Here is a 20,022-nt window from a genome sequence, read left to right as displayed (position 1 = left end):
CAGGTAAGAAGGGAGCTGCCATAAAGTATTTACTTGCCATAGAAAGAAACTGGATATTTGTTCTAAAAGTTGTAAGGAATCACTCAATAGTTCTAAGAAAAAGGAAATTAGGTCTGCACTTAAAGATATCAGCATTCTCTTCTGGATCAAAATTTTTTTTAAAGATTTATTTATTTATTTTAGAGAGAGAGTAAGCAAGTGAGTGAGGTGAGAAGAAGGGCACAAGGAGAGGAGAGAGAATCCCAAGCAGACTCCCCACTGAGCACAGAGCCCAACATGGGGCTGGATCCCACAACCTGAGCTGAAAACAAGAGTTGGATACTTAACTGACTGTACCACCTAGGTGCCCCTCACCTGGATCAAATTTTTATGGGACCACAAGCATCATAATTTTTTGTCAGAAGCATCTAACCTGCTAGGGCCAGAGAATGCCTTTGTGCATAGGTCTTACTGACCACTGCAGCTCTATTTCCATAGTCAGGACTATAATTTATGAACCCAGATATTTTGTTGGATCTCTTGGTAGATCTAGATCCACCAGACATTTGGGCTTCAAATCACATAATTTTGAGGCTTTATGATTGAAAAGAACTTCAAGGTAGAGTAAAAATTCCATGCCAATATGCCTTATGACCTTAGGGAAATTACTTTACCATCCCTTGCCTCATAAAACATAGATCTATGTTTCTATCCATTTCTACAGATTAGAGAGAGAAATGCCTCTAGAGACTACTCAGTCTCCCTTCTATTCAAGAGGAAATGCTGGTTGGATCATGATTTGCCCATGACTGCACATTGAATAAATGGCAGAGCTGAAACTAGAATCCAGGCCTCCCATCTCTACAGCTAGTAAATTTGTAAACTTCTCAAACATTGCTACTTAGTTGGGGAGATCTTGGAGTGTCCTTCTCCAGGTCTAAGACCATGAGATACATGAACCAGTCAGCTGGGAAGTTCATTTTCCCCTCTCTACACACTGCTTCTCACCAGAGAGGCATATTAGAATATGGAAGTGTAGACAAATAAAACCATCTAAACTTGTAGGGCTATAAAAGCATAAAAGGATGTAATTAATAACCTAATGGTTAGTGGGAACAGGAATATATGCCAAAGGTGATAAGAAAAAAATTTCCTTTCTAGACTTTGCTTGATTTCTTCTCTTTACCCTTGTTTACAACTCTTTATCATCAATTTTTTTTTCCCAAAAGGGATATTGTTACAGTCTTATTAGTATCTGTGGGTGTGGTTCACTCACAAATTGGAAAGGAGGAGACAGGTGTTAACTAGGGCCTTTGGTTTTAGCTTCAGATACCCCCTGTACTGTTTCTGAGGATAGGATATATAACTACCAGGCTGGCACTGCTAGTTCTCTCCTGGAAAGAAAAAGTAAAAAAAAAAAACTTTTTACCTTATATTTTCTTTCAACTTATTTTTCTTCATTTTAAATCTCTCCTTTTCTTTCTTGAAGAATTTCCGTAGTCTTTTCAGTGCTTCTTTTCCATCTAAACTAAGAGGAATCAGGGGGTGTAAATAGCATGACATTTGAGAGAGTAATAGAGATGGAGGAGGCTCATACAAGAACACATCCTACTGCAGGTAGAGGCAGAAAATGCCTTATCAACTTCTATGCTCTTCTTTTTTGTTTAGATACCAATATGAAATAACACCATTTAGCTACGAAGGGAATTACACTTCCATACAAACTTTCATCCACCCCAAATGGTCTCTATTTTGAGGATATGAAGCAAAGCCTTACTTTTAGAGGAGATGACTTAGAGAAGCATAGTTTATAAATTATGTTTACAAATATGTTTTGGAATTTCTGGCTCTTGAAATCCACATCACTGACTTTTAATTTACTGAATGATGTCACAACAATGGTGGTACATTTACTGCCCAGCTGATGATTACAATCCTTCCAAATATGCTCTTAGATTTTTTTAGAGGGTAGGGAGAGGGAATGATACACCCGCACCATTCTACCCAGTGTGGATCCCTACTCTTCCCTTCAACCCCCAACCTTCTTGCTTTTTGACCATTGCTGTTTTCATTTCCACAGTATGCCCCCAATAACTAGACTTGATGAATAATGCCCATTTGAACAAATATTCCTGATAACATGGAATTCTTAGATAGTAAATTAAGCCAAAATCCCAGAGACCGCCTTATTAACTTGCAAAGACACAGGTTAAGTCATACCCATTGGTTTCTTCCTGGGAATACTATGATAGAACTGCAGCAAGTTTTATTGATACTTACCTCTCCCTTCACACTTATTTCCTAACACAATATTAAAGCCCTCTACTTTGAGAGGTGGACATTTTCTCAAAAGAGAAAGCAATAAAATTAAAAATTAAAGCATATGGTTAAATACAATCACAAGTCTCTTACTCATCACAGTGTAGTATTAAAATATTTTATCTCCACTCTTGATGCAGATCTTCCCTGAGGATAATAGGGTCAAGGGAAGGGGATTGTTTCTTCAACTCTGGTTTTCCTACACTAATAGGGAAATACCATTAGCTACAAACTAAGAAAAAAGAGAAACTCACTCTATTTTTGGGTAGTTGCTCTTTGTTTTATAGACCTCTTCATATACTTCTTCACAATTTTCTTCTGAAATAGAAAAAAGTGATTTTCATTTATAATGACAATAATTCAGATTTCATGAGAAGTTACTGGATACCGATCAGGTGTTAGGTACACTTTGATGTCAAATAGATTTTTTACATAAGCATATGGTAAAAATAATTAAACTTCTATAAAGGTATGTACAAAATGAAAATTCATATTTGCTTCTACCCCATTATTCCAATCTGATCTGATGTAGTCAAAGAAAGCTGGTTTATTAACAAATTCCTTCCTTCTACCCTCTTACCATGCATATTTCATATATAGTTTTCAGAGTTTACTAAAAATCTGAATGCTGAGGCAATAATGGAGAACTGAAGCATCTTGAGTAATCTTTCTTGATAGCATGGCTTTAGCCTAGCCCAACACATGAGCTTAAAGTACAGATACACTTTGAGGCTACCCTGCAAGGGAATGATTTTCAGGCTTAAAATGTAACTCACATACAGTGAGTTTAGGAGAGTCACTTAAATCCTCCATGCCTTAGTTTCCTGTCTAAAATGGGGTACTAAGTTTCATGATCTCCAAGGTTGTTTCACCATCTAAATTTCTGACCTTCTAAGGAGGACAAAAGCAACCAGATCAGCATTTGATTATAACCTCCTCTATTATTTCTTTAACCATGCATATTCAGTAAATAGCTTTGGAATGTCTCACATGTGTCTGGCATTATACTAGGGGCTAGAAAAAATAGCAAGCATAAAGAAGATAACAATCTAGGAGGGAAGACAGTTACTAATGTAAGAATCACAAATGTATAAAATTATAACTATAAAGTGCTGCAAAGGAAGGCCATGATACTATGAGATTGATGAGACTGTACACCAATGGGAATATTTCCTGGGGCAATAATGAAGGAGCTGGGACCAGAGGAGACAACAGTCATGTAGCCAAAGGAGCCAAGGGGAGGGAAGAACACTCCGTGAAGAAGGAAGAGCATATGAGAACATTCCATGGTGGAGCTCGGTAAGTCAGAGAAACTAAAAGGAAGTAGGCATGAATGGATCTCGAGGATGAAGACTGTGTATAATGTGAAGAAGTCTTCAGTGGCAGGTAGAGGAAAACCACTCAAGGCCTCTAGACCACATGAAAGTTGATCTTAAAAGTATTAAGAAACCACAATTGTGTGTTATTTAAACAATATTCCTGGAATTTAAGAAAGAAAACAGATGAACATATGGGAAGGGGAAAAGAAACAAAGGAGAGAGGGAAACAAGCCATAAGTGACTTCACAATGAAGAACAAACTGAGGGTTGAGGGAGGGAGGGGGGGGGGGTGAGGAATGGGCTAGATGGGTGATGAGCATTAAGGAGGGCACTTGTGATTAGCACTGGGTATTGTACATAAGTGGTGAATTACTGAATTCTACCCCAGAAACCAATATTGCACTGTATGTTAACTAACAAAATATAAATTAAAAAACATTCCTGTAATCAGACCTGCATTGTGAAGCAGTCAGGAAGGAGGACATTTCACAGTGAAGTTGCTTTTTTGCCGCAAGAGCCCCATTATTAGAGTCTTCACCTTCATGATTCTAAGTGGATTTTTTAGCACATACCTCAGACCACTTCTCCCATCAAGCTTACCATCACCTTGCCTGATTGACATTATTAAAAATATACATAGATAAAAGACACTTTACACTAATCAGCCACAGAAGCACTCAGCAATTTCTACCAACAGTCTCAAGTGTCTTCTTATACTTACCATTATCAGAAGCAAATGAGCTAGAGTAGTCTGACCTTGGTCTGCAGGAAGAAATAATGCAAAGACCATTAACCTACTGTGTTGTACCTGTAGTCTTGCCACAGTCATCTCCAGTCTCACCACACCACTGACATGCACTTACCCTGCCTTCCCGGGGTACTCAACATCATCATATGTCTCGTCTGAGATGGAGAGAGGCTTACAGGCCCCTCCGTCTGGAGTTTCTTTCATGACCTCTAAGGCCTCCACATACCCACCTGTAAGGAAAACAGAGAAAGTCTTGAAGAATAGCTCATCAACTGCTACCATAAATGCATTCACACATGCCATGGCAGTGAAGGCAATAATAGGAAAGGCAGATTTCATAATCTGAAACTGGATTATAATCTTGGTACGTATGCTTCTTTGGCACGTCACTTCAGCTTGCAGAGACTCAGTTATGTCCATGAAGTTGGGACAATAATAACACCAACTCTTATGTGATTGTGGCAAGGATGAATATGTATTTATGAAGAGTGCTAGCCTAGTGACCCATATTTTTTTTGATGGCTCTTCTGTAATCTCTGACCTCAGATGGTGAGATCCTCCAGGGTACAGCCCTGGAGTTCCTCTCTATTTCTTTTTTTAAAGATGTATTTATTTATTTGAGAGAGAGAGAGAGCAAGAGAGAGTGCATATGAGTGCACACGTGTAGGGGAGGGGCAGGAGGAGAGAAGGAATCTTAAGCAGACTCCCCACTGAGCACGGAGCCCAACATGGGGCTCAATCCCCCGACCTGCGATCACGACCTGAGCCAAAATCAAGAGTCAGATGCCCAACTGGGTCACCTCTTCTCTCTCTTTAAATTTAGATGACCTTGTCCAATTTTGAGTCATTTTCCCCTCAAATTTCTTAGATAAGTTGATTGAGCATATTAACATTTCTTATTCCCTTAGTGTTTGAATTAGCCAGAAGATGGTGTGCCCAGTTGAAAAATGTACAAGGATTTTTGGCACAAGTAGCTAGCCTGTTAATTGCACGTGCTGATTTATTTCACAGAACTGTAAACTTGTCATAACCATAAAACTGCTACATTTTTATCAGTTGGCCTAGGTTAATATTTTGAGTATGAGTGATTCAGAACCATTTTCACACGTGAACTATTAATCAGAAAGAAGTGATACATCTGAAAAACAAGCAGTAAGCAAATTGACTTCTGTCAATTAAATGAACCAAACAACAAGATATAATCCCCTGATAAGGGGACGCCTGGGTGGCTCAGTGGTTGAGCGCCTGTCTTTGGCCCAGGGTGTGATCCTGGGGTCCTGGGATCAAGTCCCACATCTGGCTCCCTGTATGGAGCCTGGTTCTCTCTCCGCGTGTCTCCACCTCTCTGTGTCTCTCATGAATAAATAAATAAAATCTTTGAAAAAAGATTTTATCCCCTGATAAGAAATCAGTTAGCATGTAGACTCTAAACTATCTCAAGCATGTTAGCTCCTTGAGCTATGAGGTGCTGCTTTTTCTTAAGGAGTTACCAGTAAATTTCTCCACCACAAAGGAAAGATGCTGGACACATCGGTGCTTAATTCCTAGTTCAAGATATTTTTTTTTCTTTCTTAATCCTTCATTTTGGCTGCAGCAAATATAAAAGTTTATGGATTCTTTTTAAAAAACACAGACAACTACCAAATTTACATCTCTAAGTTAGACATCTTTCATGAATGCTAGATACTCCATCAGCCTTCACACTACTCCCATTTGGTTGTCTAAACACATTATGCTCCAAACCAAACTCACAGTTTCTCTCCACAAATCTGCTTTTTTTCTGAAGTCGGCTCCATCTCAATAAAAAGTGGCAACCCATCCTTTCAGTTGTTCAGGTCCCAAGCATGAAGACATCCTTGACGCCCTTCTCTACATCCAAATTCTATCCCGAATCCAAACGCATCTCAACAAGTCTACCACGTATGCTCCTCCAAGCTCCTGTCATCTCTCACATTAGTGCAATAAGCTCCTAACAGGTCCCTGATTTATCCCTTCGCAATTCTTCTTTCATGACTGCAGCCAGAATGATTCTTTAAATATAATCAGATCATTCTGTTCTTGTGCTCAAAACCTCTCATTCATTCTTAAAAATCTGTCAGAATAAATGCCAAAGTTATTGCAATGGTCTACAGAAGCCCCCACACTATCTGGCCCCTTGTTGTGTCTCTGACCTCATCTCCTACTATACTGTGCTCCAGCCATACAGCCTTCCTGCTGTTCCGTCCCCATATGGGGTAGGCTCCCGTCTCAGGATATTTGCATTCCTTCTCCCCTCTCCCCAGAATATATTTTTAAAAGATTTTATTTATTTATTTGAGAGACAATGAGCAAGAAGGACGGGGGGAGAAGCACAGTCCTCACTGAGTAGGGACCCCAATGCAGAGCTTGATCCCAGGATCCTGGGATCACGACCTGAGCTGAAGGCAGATGCCTAACTGACTGAGCTACCCAGGCGCCCCTCCCCAGAACATTCTTACCCTACATACACTTGGCTCTCCTCATCCTTTTTTTTTTTTTTTTGCTTTACTTCTTTAAAGTGACCTATGAATATTCTAAAATTATAACTTCTAACTCCATTTGCTTTCCTGATTCTTTTCTTGCTTTATTTTTTTCCTATAACATTTACTACCATTTTGGATATTTTGTTTATATTTTTACTATCTGTCTCCTCTGATCAGAATGCAACCTCCATGAACATAGAGATTTTTGCTATACCCCAAACACCTAGAAGAGGGCCAAATAAATGGCACTCCAATATCTTTTAATATTGAATGATTTGAATGCATAAGTCTCCTAACTAGAGTGTTTTGTGTATTGAGTTTATAGTGTTTACTGATATATTAAACTTTATATTTGCTATCTCATTACATACTTATTTGTTCTATTTTTCCCCCTCGTCTTCCTCTTTCTTTTTTTATTTTTAAAATATTTTATTTATTTATTCATGAGAGACACAAAAAGAGAGAGGCAGAGATATAGGCAGAGGGAGAAGCAAGCTCCATGTGGGGAGCCCAATGCAGGACTTGATCCTGGGACTCCAGGATCACACCCTAAGCTGAAGGCAGATGCTCAACCACTGAGCCACCCAGGTATCCCAGCACCTTCCTCTTTCTTGACTGAGATCTCTTCTTTCTGTATTGTTTGGAAGAAATATGTGCTTTCTTTTAATAGTTACCCTAGTGTGTTTTAAATTTTAATTATAACATGCAGGAAAAAGCACAAATCATAAGAGTACAGCTCAATGGATTTTTCCCAAATCGAACATGTTCATGTACAGAGCACACAGATAAAAAAAAATCTAATACCGTCAGGGCCCCCAAGCCCTTCCCATGCTCTGTTCTAGTCCTCCTTCCCTCCCACAAGGGTAGTCACCATCATAATGCTTAATATCAGAGGTCAATTCTGCTTATTTATTAATTTTACATTAATAGAATCATTCAGAATGTTCTCTTTGGTGTTGCCTACTTCTCTTCAGTACTCTGTGACATTTACCTGTGCTGTTGCATATGGCTGTAATTTGTTCATTCCTATAAAGATTCCATGTATGAACAAACTACATTTATCCATTCTACTTTAGATGGACATATGGATGGTTTCCAGTTTGAGGTCATTATAAAAAGTTCTGTTATGAACATCTTGTATATATCTTGGTAAACTGAAGTATGCATTTCTATTGGGTATAAGAATAGGCATAGACTTGCTAGTCATAGGATATGCATATGCTGGGCTTTAATAGATACTGCCAGACAGTTTTCCAAAATGATTACCCCAGTTACAGTCCCAGCAGTGTAGGAGAGTTCTAGTTGTTCCATAACTTCACTAAGACTTGATATTTTTAGTGGTTTTTATTTTAGCTGTTTGGGTGGGAGTGTAGTGATATCACATTGTAGGTTTCTTTTCTTTTCTTCTTTTTGTTTTCTTTTTAAGATTTTATCTATTTCATGAGAGACACACAGAGAGAGGCAGAGACATAGGCAGAGGGAGAAGCAGGCTCCCTGTGGGAAGCCTGATGTGGGACTCGATCCCAAGACCCCGAGATCACCACCTGAGCCAAAGGTAGATGCTCAACCACTGAGCCACCTAGGTGTCTCACATTGTAGGTTTCATTTGCATTTCCCAGAAACTTAATGAAGGTGAACAGCTCTTCCATAATGTATTTGCTTTTTGAAAATCTTGAATGAAGTACCTGTTTAAGTATTTTCTCAAAAAAAAAATTTTTCTCAATTCCTCTAATTTTTTTTTCTGATTTCTATTTTATATTTTCTGGATACAGTGATATTTATGGAAGATTTATGTATTCCATATATGAGTCCTTTGTCAAAAATATATATAAATCAAATAACTTCTCTCACTCTGTGCCTTGTCTTTTCACTGTTATCTTTTGATGAATACATCCTAGCTACTCTCTTTTAAAGCTAGTATAAATTACTTGCTATAGTTAAAAACTTTAAAATGTTTTGAGTTGCCTTCCCAGAATATATGCTATTAATCCTCAATATTTTTTTCATCTCCCAAGTTAGCTGTGTTGTTTTATTCAGTTGATACTTTCTTGCATCTAAAGTTATGCAAGGGATTATCTTCTTTCTTTCTTTCTGAAATATATGCTTTAGAATCTCTGTTAGGAGGTTTTATTTGGTGATTAAAGTCTCTCACTTTGTCTAAAAATATAATTTTTCCTTCATCCCTGACATACATTTTCACTAGTTATACAATTCTGGATAGACATTCAATATCTTTCAGTAGCATTGTGTTCAAATTGCACACTCTTATTTTTGAGAACTCAGCAATCAGCTTATTTCTTTCTGGATGACTGGCTTTTTCCTTTGTCTGCTTTTAAGGTATTTTAAGATTTTCTCTTATTCTTCAATATTATTCCATTTCTTTAAGATATAACTAGGTGTGAAGTTCTTTTCTTTAGCTTGCTTGAGAACTTTGGGGCTTCTGGATCTACACATTGTTATCTTTCAACAATTCTCAAAAATTATCAGGAATTACCTCTTTATTTTTTCCTCCTTCCCACTCTTTCCATGGTCCTTTTGTAGTTAAGATTTCTCCAATTATCCTTGAGGATTCTTATCCTCTCATTCCCTTCTTTCCTATCATTTCCCGTGTGAAATATATTTTGGATAATTTCTCTAGATTTATCTTCTTGTTCCTTAATTTCTTCACCTGTGTCTAGTTTTTAAAAGATATTTTATTTATCTGTTCATGAGAGACACAGAGAGAGAGGCAGAGACATAGGTAGAGAGAGAAGCAGGCTCCATGCAGGGAACCTGATGGCAGAACTCAATCCTAGGACCCTGGGATCATGACCTGAGCCAAAGGCAGGCACCCAATCACTGAGCCACCCAGGAGTCCTCACCTGTATCTAATCTGATGTATAATTTATTCACCACATTTCCATATCAATTTACCAAACTATCTTTTTCAAAAATGTTTATTCCTTGTTCATATTTTTTTAATTTTTAAAATATATTAATATATGTTTTGTTTTTAATAATTCTAGAATCTGTAATATCTTGCAGACTGGCCCCTAGCATCTGTTCTGCTGGTTTCCAGTCACTGTGACTTGTTTGCTTGTGTTTAGTAATTTTTGTCTATGAACTGTTAATTTTTAAAAGTATATGTTGTAGAATTATTTGAAACCTGAAATAGAAGTTGCTTCCATCAAAGAGGAGTTTGTTTACTTCAGGCAGTTGTCTGGGAGGGCTACCAAGCTGATACCACATTAGATTACACTGAACTTCTTTTGGACCACACACATAGTAGTGGGACTTTGAACTGCTACTTGGTTTGCATATCAGTTTATGGTAATCTTTTTTTTTTTCCTTCACCCAGCACCAGGGTCAAAATGGACAAGTCTCCTTGTGCTTACTGGGATTTATGTTTTGTTAATTTTTTGTTTCCGACCAAAAGAAGTGATACTTTTACTTCATTCATTTTTTTAAGAGGCCTATTTGCATAGAAGGAGTATAGAAAGACACTCTATTATATTTTTCTCCTCAAAACTTTCAATTTTCATGCCCACTCTCCTTGATTAAGCATTTTGTGCTACTCAAACAAGTACTGCAAAGAAGTATTAATGGACTCAGCAACTCCCTTTGTGTTTTAGCAGTATGTACAGATTACTCAGAATAATCCTCTTTGGACTATTTTTTTCATGGCATAATCCTCAAATCTATAGTGACTCTCATGGACAGTACATAATTACATGAAAATAGCTTTCAGCCCCATATTCGGGGCTCTCCTGTAACTCTTTTATTCACTTCAACTAGTCTTCCTCTCACTTCCATTTTTTTCTATACTCCAAGTTAAGTCTACCTATTTCTCAATTTAAGGCATTTTTAAAAAGTTTTATGCTATTTCTATGCTTTCTCGTGCATCATTAATATCAGAAAATATCTTTTGCCACCCTTTTTACATTTATTTTTGAAAAAAAAATTTATCTCAGAATAAACACTTGAGATCTACCCATTTTATAATAAATCTGTAAGTATACAGTACAGTATTTTTAATTATAGGCACAGTCTTATTCATTCTGTGTGGACATATCCTTTGAGGTCCTGGCTTTATACAGGAGTCTCCTATTATAAGCTCACTTGGGGCAGGCCCTGGGACATAGCTCCTGTCCTCTGCACATCACATAGTCAAAACAGGAACTCAAGAGATTCAGAGCTCAGTAAAAGCCCTTAGGATGGGAGTAGCTCTGACACTCACCTTCCAGGATTCCTGGTTCCTATGAGTATATGGATGATTTCTTTTTACATCAGTTTGTGATACTTCATTTTCCAAAAATTTACTCTTTACTTTTCTTAGTCATGAGAATTATTCATATTCTCAAATCTACCATAGTCTCACTGATGTTGGATTTATTCTTTTATTCCTTTAACAAAGTTTTGTTGGGAGATCTCCAGTGTGCCAGACATGTACCAGGTTGCAGAAATACAGAGAAAAATACCAAATGGTCTCTGATCTCATGGTGCTCATTGTATACCACGGGAGACAAACATGTACCCCATGTATTATGTTAGGCATCCTATAATTTAGAGAAGAAAATAAATGAAGAGAACTAAGTTATTGAGCACATGAACTAAACACTTTATCTGTATTGACTGACAAATAGCCCTGGAAAATAAATAGTATTAACCCCATTTGCACATGAAAATCTGTAAGTTTCCTAAGATTATGGGATTAGTATATGGTGGTCCTGGGTCCCAGAAATGCTTGACCTATATGGAGATGTGGTCACTCAGTTGTTTCAGTGCCATGGAAGCAGAAAGAAGTGAGGAATTGTGGTCTCTGGAGAGCAGGAAAGAGAAGGATGGACTGAGGTAAGGGAGGCCTCAGAAGAAGTGACTTCTGACATAGATTTTATTTATTTGAGAGATAGTGAGAGCCAGAAAGATCATAGAGGGAAATGGAGAGGGAGAAGTTGACTCGCTGCTGAGCAGAGAGCTGGATGCAGAGCTCAATCCTAGGACTGTGGGATCATGATCTGAGCTAAAGGCAGATGCTCAACCAACTGAGCCACCCAGGTACCTCCTGAGATAGATCTTAAAGGATACCTAGGACATCATCAGGTGAGAATTCCAGACAGATCAAGCAAAATTATAGAGGTATTTAAACACTTGACATAGGACATGCAGAATACAGCAAAGTATTCAGGGAATACTTGTGAGGCAAGGATGTGGCCAACTAGCCCAGAGGTGGATTTTAAGGGGCCCCAAGTCCATCTTATGACCACTGAGTATTTATTCTTCTCATAACTGTTTTGTAACATGTGAAATGTCAATGGTTTGCTATGGTTTAATGGGTTGGGGTGGATATCTATTTTCTTTGTCTACCTAATATCTACTTTTTCCCCTGATAACAGCCCTTTCCTTTTGCTTTGGAAATCCTTCAATCTGATGTCATGTAGTTTTGGTAGAAGCTACTCTGCCCCCCAGTTCCAGGGGTGAGTTTATGACACAGGCTGAGTTCCAGAGCATCATATCCCTCACTCAGAATGACTGGTTCAGAGGTAACATGTGACCCAATCAGACCCAATAAGACTCAGATCTGGGCCTTTTCTCTTAACTATTGAGAAGGTAACAATTTCTAGTTTTCCTCAGGTGTTCCTAAGAGGATAGAGTATAAGCTTGTTACTGCTGGATGCCATCTTGCCTCCAAAAGGGTTGGGTTTGTCTGAAAGTTGATGCCAAGCCAGAGAGGGAAAAGCCAGGAATAGAAGAAATAAAATTGAGTCTTTGTGTTATTACTTGTGTACCTGGATCTAGCCATGGCCAGACTTTCCTTGAAGTGAGACTCCTCTTTTTGCTTAACACAATATGATACGATTACCATTACCTGTAATCAAGAGTCTTGACTAACACGAAGGTAAATACAACCTAAATAAAGTAAACTAATGATATCATACTATATCATATCATACATATCATCAGTGTGTCAATTATCTTGGCCTACAAAAATCAACAGAAGCCGGTAGATATACAAAGAAAGGAGTAAATGTTTGTTGAGGATCTACTTGTGACATACTGTCAGATTTGTGCCTCACAAAACCCCTATGAAGTCTAACACATGAACCCCTTTTATAAATGAAGAAATGGAGCTGAAGGGATATGAAGTTATTTCTTACATGGCTACTAAGTATTAGAGCTTAGATTTGAATTCTGGTCTTCTACTTCTAAATCCAGTGCTCTTTCCATGACTGCATGACTGCCTCACACTAGGGCAAGTTTCCTGGTACATAATAAATGTTCAATAAGTATTTATAAAATAAACTAAAATCCTGGACATGCACAACTTTAAAATAATTTGGTGATGGTGAAGAGAACCAGGAAGAAATGCAACTTACAGTGGCCTAGGGAGTGCCTGGCCAGCTTCGGGTCTTGGGGGCAGGCCTTTGTCTGGACAATGTGGCTCACAGGGTCCTGCTTTCTGGGCAGCATGTTCATGTTGCCTCTCTGGACTTTCATCACCTGGTTTCTTCCCAGCATCCCTCCACAGGCAGCCTCCTAAACATATTCAACAGGGAGATTGCTGTAGATCTCTGACTTACCTGCTCCGTTGGCCACTTACTTGCACTGTTCTTCAATCAGTTATTCCTCACGCATAACAATTTATTATGGTACTGAACACAGTCTCCCTAGACTAAGTTTCACAAGGATGCAGACCACGTCTTTTGCTCATTTCTGAATGGCCACAGAACACCCAGCACAGAGGCAGCCCCAAAGGAGGCAGCCAGGATATAACCAAGCACTGACTACAGAGCAGACTTTTCATGTATCTTATCTCACCTAATATCCATGACACCCCATTAGGAAAATATCATTAGTCCACATAATAAGGACTTTAGAAAGGTGAAATAATTGGTCTTCAAATACTCTGGTCTCACAGCTAGTAGTCTACCAGGGTAGGACTTGAACCCGTGCTCTTGACCACCAAGGGATGCTGTGTTCTTTTGCCTCACATTTCATCTTTCCTCCTGCCATTCTTCTGTTCCTCCTCATTTCCCCACTGCAGTGTTTGTCAAACACTAATGCTGGGTTCTGGAGTTACAGAGAAGCCATGGGCGCAGTGGCCTACACACTGATCTTGGAGACAATACACACAAACATTCAGGTACAATGTGGCAAGTGCTATTTGCAATTGTATTGTTCACTGAGACAGAAACAGAGGAGGGGAGGTCAGTTCTCTTGGCTGGGAGACAGGGTGGAGAAAGACTTCCACAGTAGGTCTTATTAAAGAGTATTTTGAAATGTAAATAAGAGGGGGATCCCTGGGTGGTGCAGCGGTTTAGCGCCTGCCTTTGGCCCAGGGCGCGATCCTGGAGACCCGGGATTGAGTCCCACGTCAGGCTCCCGGTGCCTAGAGCCTGCTTCTCCCTCTATGTCTCTGCCTCTCTCTCTCTCTCTCTCTCTCTGTGACTATCATAGATTTAAAAAATAAAAAAATAAAAAAAAAGAAATGTAAATAAGAGATTGACTGAGGGGGTAAAAGAGTACCGGGAGGACAAATCAGCACGAGCAAAGGCACGGGTATCGGGAGCAATATTAGCGTCCTCAGACAGGTATGTGAAGGCTGATGCTGAGGGAAGAGTGGAAGAAGCAGGGAAAAAAGATGAGATGAGAAGATATAACAGAATGAGGCTGAGTAATGCAGGGTCTTTTGTGCAAGATTCAGTGTGGGCCTCACTGAGCCCCAGGCAGCAATCTGAGTTAGATGTGCATTTCAGAAAGATCTGGATGGATTGCCAGGAATAGACATTGGGAATCAAGAAGAATTACAGGCTTTCTGGCCATTTATCAGATGACAATGGGAGAGGAGATTACTGTCCTTCCGACCGCAAGTGGGCAGGAGGGTTGACTATGACAATACATCTGAAAGTACTTGGAAAAGCTGAAGTACTTAGCAGATATAAAGTATGAGATTTCCTGAGTCCTTGGTGGGATCTGGGCAAACTAAAAGGAGAATATAAGGAGGGGCACTCTTTTAAGTCACATAGCCAAGAGTGAAATTTTTAATGGGGAAAAATGACAGTGATAAGTCAGAGTTTCACATAAGTGCAGTGACTGCCTTCCTTCACTGTGGCACCTAATAAAATGGTACATAGGTTCCCCTTGGGCTGTCCTTGGGAATGCTTTCTAGGATCAGTTTGAACCACAGGAGATTCTGTAGTTAACTGACTTACCATTTATATCTGACCACAAATCGCACTGCCCAGCTATACCACCCACATTTATCTAACATAGTCCAAGTAAGTTTTAACAATTTCCAAAACTCAAATCCACTCCATAAAAGCAGAAATATGTCCCTTCAGTGGTAGCTTGACCTGGCTCTTGTCAAATGGCCAGCATTGATAAAGAGCATATCCCCCACTTTTGCTCTTTCATGGTCAGTATCCCTAACCATGGTCCCCTGTTGTTTTTCTCATGCTCCTGATTAACCCCTTTCTGATCTCTGGCCTCATTGCCCACTTATGTCCTTGCCTTCCCTCTGGACTCAGTATGCAATGCCGCTTCCCTAACTCTGGTCCTTGTCTTTCATAATTAGCGACTTACTTCTTCCTTGAATTATGCTGCTTCGTGATATTCTATAAACACACAACCTGGTCCAGCCTGGCCTTTGGGCTTACACACCAGTTCAGGCCCATGCCACCAACAAGCTGTTTGACTTACTCAAGCCCTACAGATGGAACTGGAACAACCTGATATTATAAGATAGGCACTTCTCAAATAGGTTTTTAGAATATTCTGAGCATTAGTAGCAGTGCTGGTGGTATCAACCATTTAAGCCTCTGACCACTCTGTTTTGAAAGGGATAGTGTCAATTGGATATGAATACGCACACAGATACAGTATTTACTAATAAGTCATAATTAACAGTGTACTTCATTTTTACAGTATCTTATGGTTTACAAAGCATTTTCACATACATTACTTCATTTTATCATCACAAATGAGAATAGAATCAGGGTGGAACTGAGGATGGTAACTGGGTAGGGATTATTTATTTTTCTCTTACAGATGAAATGACTGAGCTCAGAAAGTAAGTCATTCTCCTAACCAGGACCTCTGAGCACATACCTTAAGGAGGCCCTCCCTCCAGGGTAGTTTAATTGCAGGGCACGGCACCCAAATGAGTGCCTATGTTTCACCCCCTGAATGCCTTGCTGAACTCACATTAGTCCCAGCCCTACTCCTAAGGCCTGCTTCATGGCCAGTAAGTAAAAACCCTGAAGCTAGAGCTCAGTGTTACTATCAAGTTCATTTCTTTGATAAAACACCCAAGACCCACTGCATCTTCTGACTTTCTCTGGAGAGCTGTGTCTCAGCCACTAAACAGTCACTCCATGCACTACTCCTATGACATGCCTCAACTGGACTGTTTGGCCTGGAACCCTAGAACACCAATACCTTGAAAAGATGGCTTGAAGGTAGATCCTTCTTTGGTTTTCGAGGTTCCAATCCACATGGTTCTTTTTCCTTCTTTTTATCTTCATCTTCATGTTTAGAGCTTAGATGTGAAGAGACATAAAGGGAAAAGTGAGGGTTAGACCGTTTAGGTCATAGGGTACCACCCAATACCAAACGAAATGAATGGAAAAAATGAACGACATGAATAATACCCTTTTTCTCCCCAGCTTCTTCTAAGATGAGGATCAGGTCACTCATTAGATAAATTTGCTGAGTTTCTACCTGCCCCAATTAATGTCAGAATGAATCCCTGCTTAAAATCTCCTAGGAACTCCTCATTGCCTATAGGATAAAACATAAGCTCATTGTGATCTGGCCGCAACCTTTCTTTCCAACCCCATCTTCTTCTGCTCCTTTCCTCCACTTTTGCTCTAGACTCTCATATTCTCCAAACCTACCATCCTAGCTCAAGCAACTCCTCCTTTTTCTTTGCTATTTCCCCTTACAGACATGCCTCCTGCATCTTTTATTGTGGGGAACACAATACCCTTCTCAATTTGTCTGAATTGTCTTACTTCCAAGAATCCTTCCCTGATTCTCCCAGTCATACCTTCTTGCCTGCTGCCCCAATACTTTATCCTTCTATCTTGCATTACAAAGCACTGTCTATGGATCTGCCTTCAGTTCCTCCACTTTGCCTTGTAAACTAACAATCAAATTTAAAGAGGCAGAGCTCTGCTATTTCTATATGTATCTCCAGCACTAACACCGTGTAAACTGCAGCAGCAATATAGCACAGTGCCTGGCACAGAGTAGTACTCAGCCAGCCTTCCTTAAGGAGATGAATGATTTCTGTGCACCAGTGTACAGACAGCAGCTGCACTGAAGGGGCAAGGTAGACAGTGTCATGAAAAACCCAAGGACCAAGGAAAGAATGCTAAGGAACATCAACACCCAAATGAGAACTTCTGCTTCTGGCATACTGAACTAGATTGACAACCACATTTATGTGGAAGGCAGAAAAAGAAGAGACCTCAAAGAAACTCAGAAAAGGATGTCATCAAGGGAGGAAAAACACCAGAGATAGTAATGTTCTGAAAGACAATGGAGAGAGTTTTGAGGAGTTTCATTCATTCATCTAATTACTGAGCACTGTGCCCACTGTTAAGGCCATATGCAGTTTCGTGATGATTGGGGGCTGTGAGGGAGCCCACTATACATACCTCTTCCCACAAGTCTAAGATTAGCCTTTCTAAAAAATCGAATTTTCTCATTTTATAAATGAAAGGTCACAATGCGAATCTCAATGGTTGCCATGAGAATTGAGATGTGAGTAAAATGCTGAAAGCCTAGTATTGTTCAGAGCACATAGTGGACCCACAATAATTGTTGGTGTCCTTTTCTTCATTGAAGCATTTGCTGTGTTAGAATTACCCAATTCTTAGGTTCTCATTGCACATTGTTCGTATTTCTCCTAAAACATTAGCTGCCTTGTTGATGTATATGCCCTTGGTAATCCATTTTGCCCCTCAGTTCTTGTCTGGTAGTCTCGACATAGCTGGATCTCCATAAATAATTATAAAATTAAATTCAGTATTGTGGGGCACCTGGGTGGCTCACATCTGCCTCCTATTCAGGTCTTAATTCCAGGGTCCTGGGATCAAGTCCCACAACAGGCTCCCCACAGGGAACTTGCTTTTCCCTCTGCCTATATCTCTGCCTCTCTTTCCCTGTGTGTCTCTCATGAATAAATAAATAAATAAAATCTTTTTAAAAATTCAATATGGTGACTCCTAGGAATACCATGAGGGAATGGAGTATGTTATTTCTGCTTTGAAACTCTTGTGGCTTCCCCTGACCTATAGTATAAAGTCTAAATCTGTGCTGTCCATGTGTAGCTATTGTACATTTGAAATGTATCAGGTCCAAATTGAGCTGTAAGTATAAAAAATATTTGGATCTTGAAGACTTGTTATGAAAAAAGGATTATGAAATACTTTAAGTAATAGTTATTATATGGATTACATGTCAAAATGATAATATTTTGGATGTACTGGGATAAATAAAATGCATTATAATTAATTTTACCTGTTTCTTTTTACTTTTTAACAAATGGCTACTAGAAAAATTTTAAATAACGCCAGTGGTTTGCCTTATAGTCCCATTGGACAGGACTGGTCTAAATGGTAAATTAGGGAGTGCAGGCCTGGATCCAGTTCTGCATACTCCCCTGGCTTTGTTCCTGCTGCTCCCAAGGCATGATCCTTGTTTGTGGAGTTCTAGACAAACCTCAGTGTTGAACACTGTCTTTGCTCACACTTTTTCTTGTGCCTGGAACATACATTCTGACATTTTCACCTGGCCAATTCCTACAGGTCTTTCTAGATTGAACTCAGTTGTCAACTCTTCAAGAAATCATGCACAGAGCCTCATCTCTGCTTCTATAACTATTTAGCAGTGATTATATTATATTTTAACTTTTTACTTATATGGTCATTTGCCCCTCCATATAGCCTCTTACCCCCAACCATTCTGGCTTCCATGCCCATCTTGAACCAAGGGCAGAGAATATATTCTCTCCATTTATGTGCCTTAGAATCTAGTAGCAACTGAACAGAGTAAAAACTCAAGAATCATTGAATTAATCATTTGATATGTGTCTACCAATTGCTCAGCACCATGCTAGAGGGTAATTATGGGGAACATAAATAGAAGCAGGCCAGGACTGAAGGAGAGAAATGAAACAGGCTTCCCCCATGATCCAATGCTTGTATTTTTTGCCTTAGCAAGGGAGCTTTGATACTTGCTTCTCCATACCTCACCAACCATGATTACTCTAATGCATTAGAAATAACTCCAGGGAAAGAATGGTAGACACAGACTCTGAAAAGCCGGGTAAGAGCATGGCCCTTACCAAGGCCCTGCGCTGGACCTAGAAGTATGAGAGGCATCAGGAATACCAAGAACAAGAAAACACAGGCCCTCCTCACAAGGAACTCACAGACAAGGTGGCAAAAGGGGGAGGAGAATAAGGAGGAACTGGCATGTTAGCAAACAAATGACACACGATGATGTTAGTGCAAACGGTGTACCCTTACAGAAAAGGGACTGGATACTTCTCTTTGAAGGAGAGGAATTAGGAAGGCTTCTTACAGGTGGGGATGTTTGATGGTCAGTAGGTGTTCGCCAGATCATTCAGTTGGGTGAATTAATGAATTAAGGGAGCAAAGGCACAGAAACTTGGAACAGCATGGTACATTTTGGAAACTAAGTTCTTTGGGAATCACATGATGGTTATATGCCTATTTGTGTGATTCCCACAGTCCAGGAGTCCCTGGGGCTAGTGGCCAGGTCCCCATCACTGCTACTGCCCCAGTGATTAGCAAGAGGCTGGCACATGTTGGAGACTCAGTTAAGTGTTTACTGATGAGTGTGATGTGGGCTAGAACAAGGCAGGACACGTGAGTACTTTCTCTGTACCAGGTACCTTATGAGGTGCTGGGGAGGCTGACCTGAGTCAGTTTCTGCAAGCATAGCTGGCCCATTGAGAAAAACAAGCCATCAGGGGGGTCAGTGGTTAGATCGATGCTTTATTTGAAGATAAAACTCACCTAAATTCTGGGTAGAGACCACTCTTCCACGGCTGAAATGAAAGATGGAAATGGTCATTTTCATAAACTAATCCAAACCATGCCTTTGTTGTGTGATTACAGATCATTAGAGACTTGACCAAAAGACAAAG

General features: G+C 39.6%; 1 protein-coding gene across 2 annotated transcripts in view; it reads right to left on the bottom strand.

Moving 5' to 3' along the window:
- The window catches only part of FYB2 (FYN binding protein 2), a 123,774-nt gene that overhangs the window by 25,561 nt on the left and 78,191 nt on the right, over window positions 1-20,022 (bottom strand). For both annotated transcript variants that reach the window (XM_038537418.1, XM_038537417.1), the window contains exons 7-13: window positions 19,892-19,923; window positions 16,281-16,380; window positions 13,220-13,379; window positions 4,481-4,595; window positions 4,339-4,379; window positions 2,553-2,616; window positions 1,409-1,507 (exon numbers count right to left, since the gene is read on the bottom strand). In XM_038537418.1, the coding sequence (XP_038393346.1) occupies window positions 1,409-1,507; window positions 2,553-2,616; window positions 4,339-4,379; window positions 4,481-4,595; window positions 13,220-13,379; window positions 16,281-16,380; window positions 19,892-19,923 (611 nt within the window). The remainder of the gene's footprint in view (window positions 1-1,408; window positions 1,508-2,552; window positions 2,617-4,338; window positions 4,380-4,480; window positions 4,596-13,219; window positions 13,380-16,280; window positions 16,381-19,891; window positions 19,924-20,022) is intronic.

Source organism: Canis lupus, chromosome 5, assembly GCF_011100685.1.
Source record: "Canis lupus familiaris isolate Mischka breed German Shepherd chromosome 5, alternate assembly UU_Cfam_GSD_1.0, whole genome shotgun sequence".
Lineage (NCBI taxonomy): Eukaryota > Metazoa > Chordata > Mammalia > Carnivora > Canidae > Canis > Canis lupus.
This window is presented reverse-complemented; position numbering and strand designations above follow the sequence as displayed.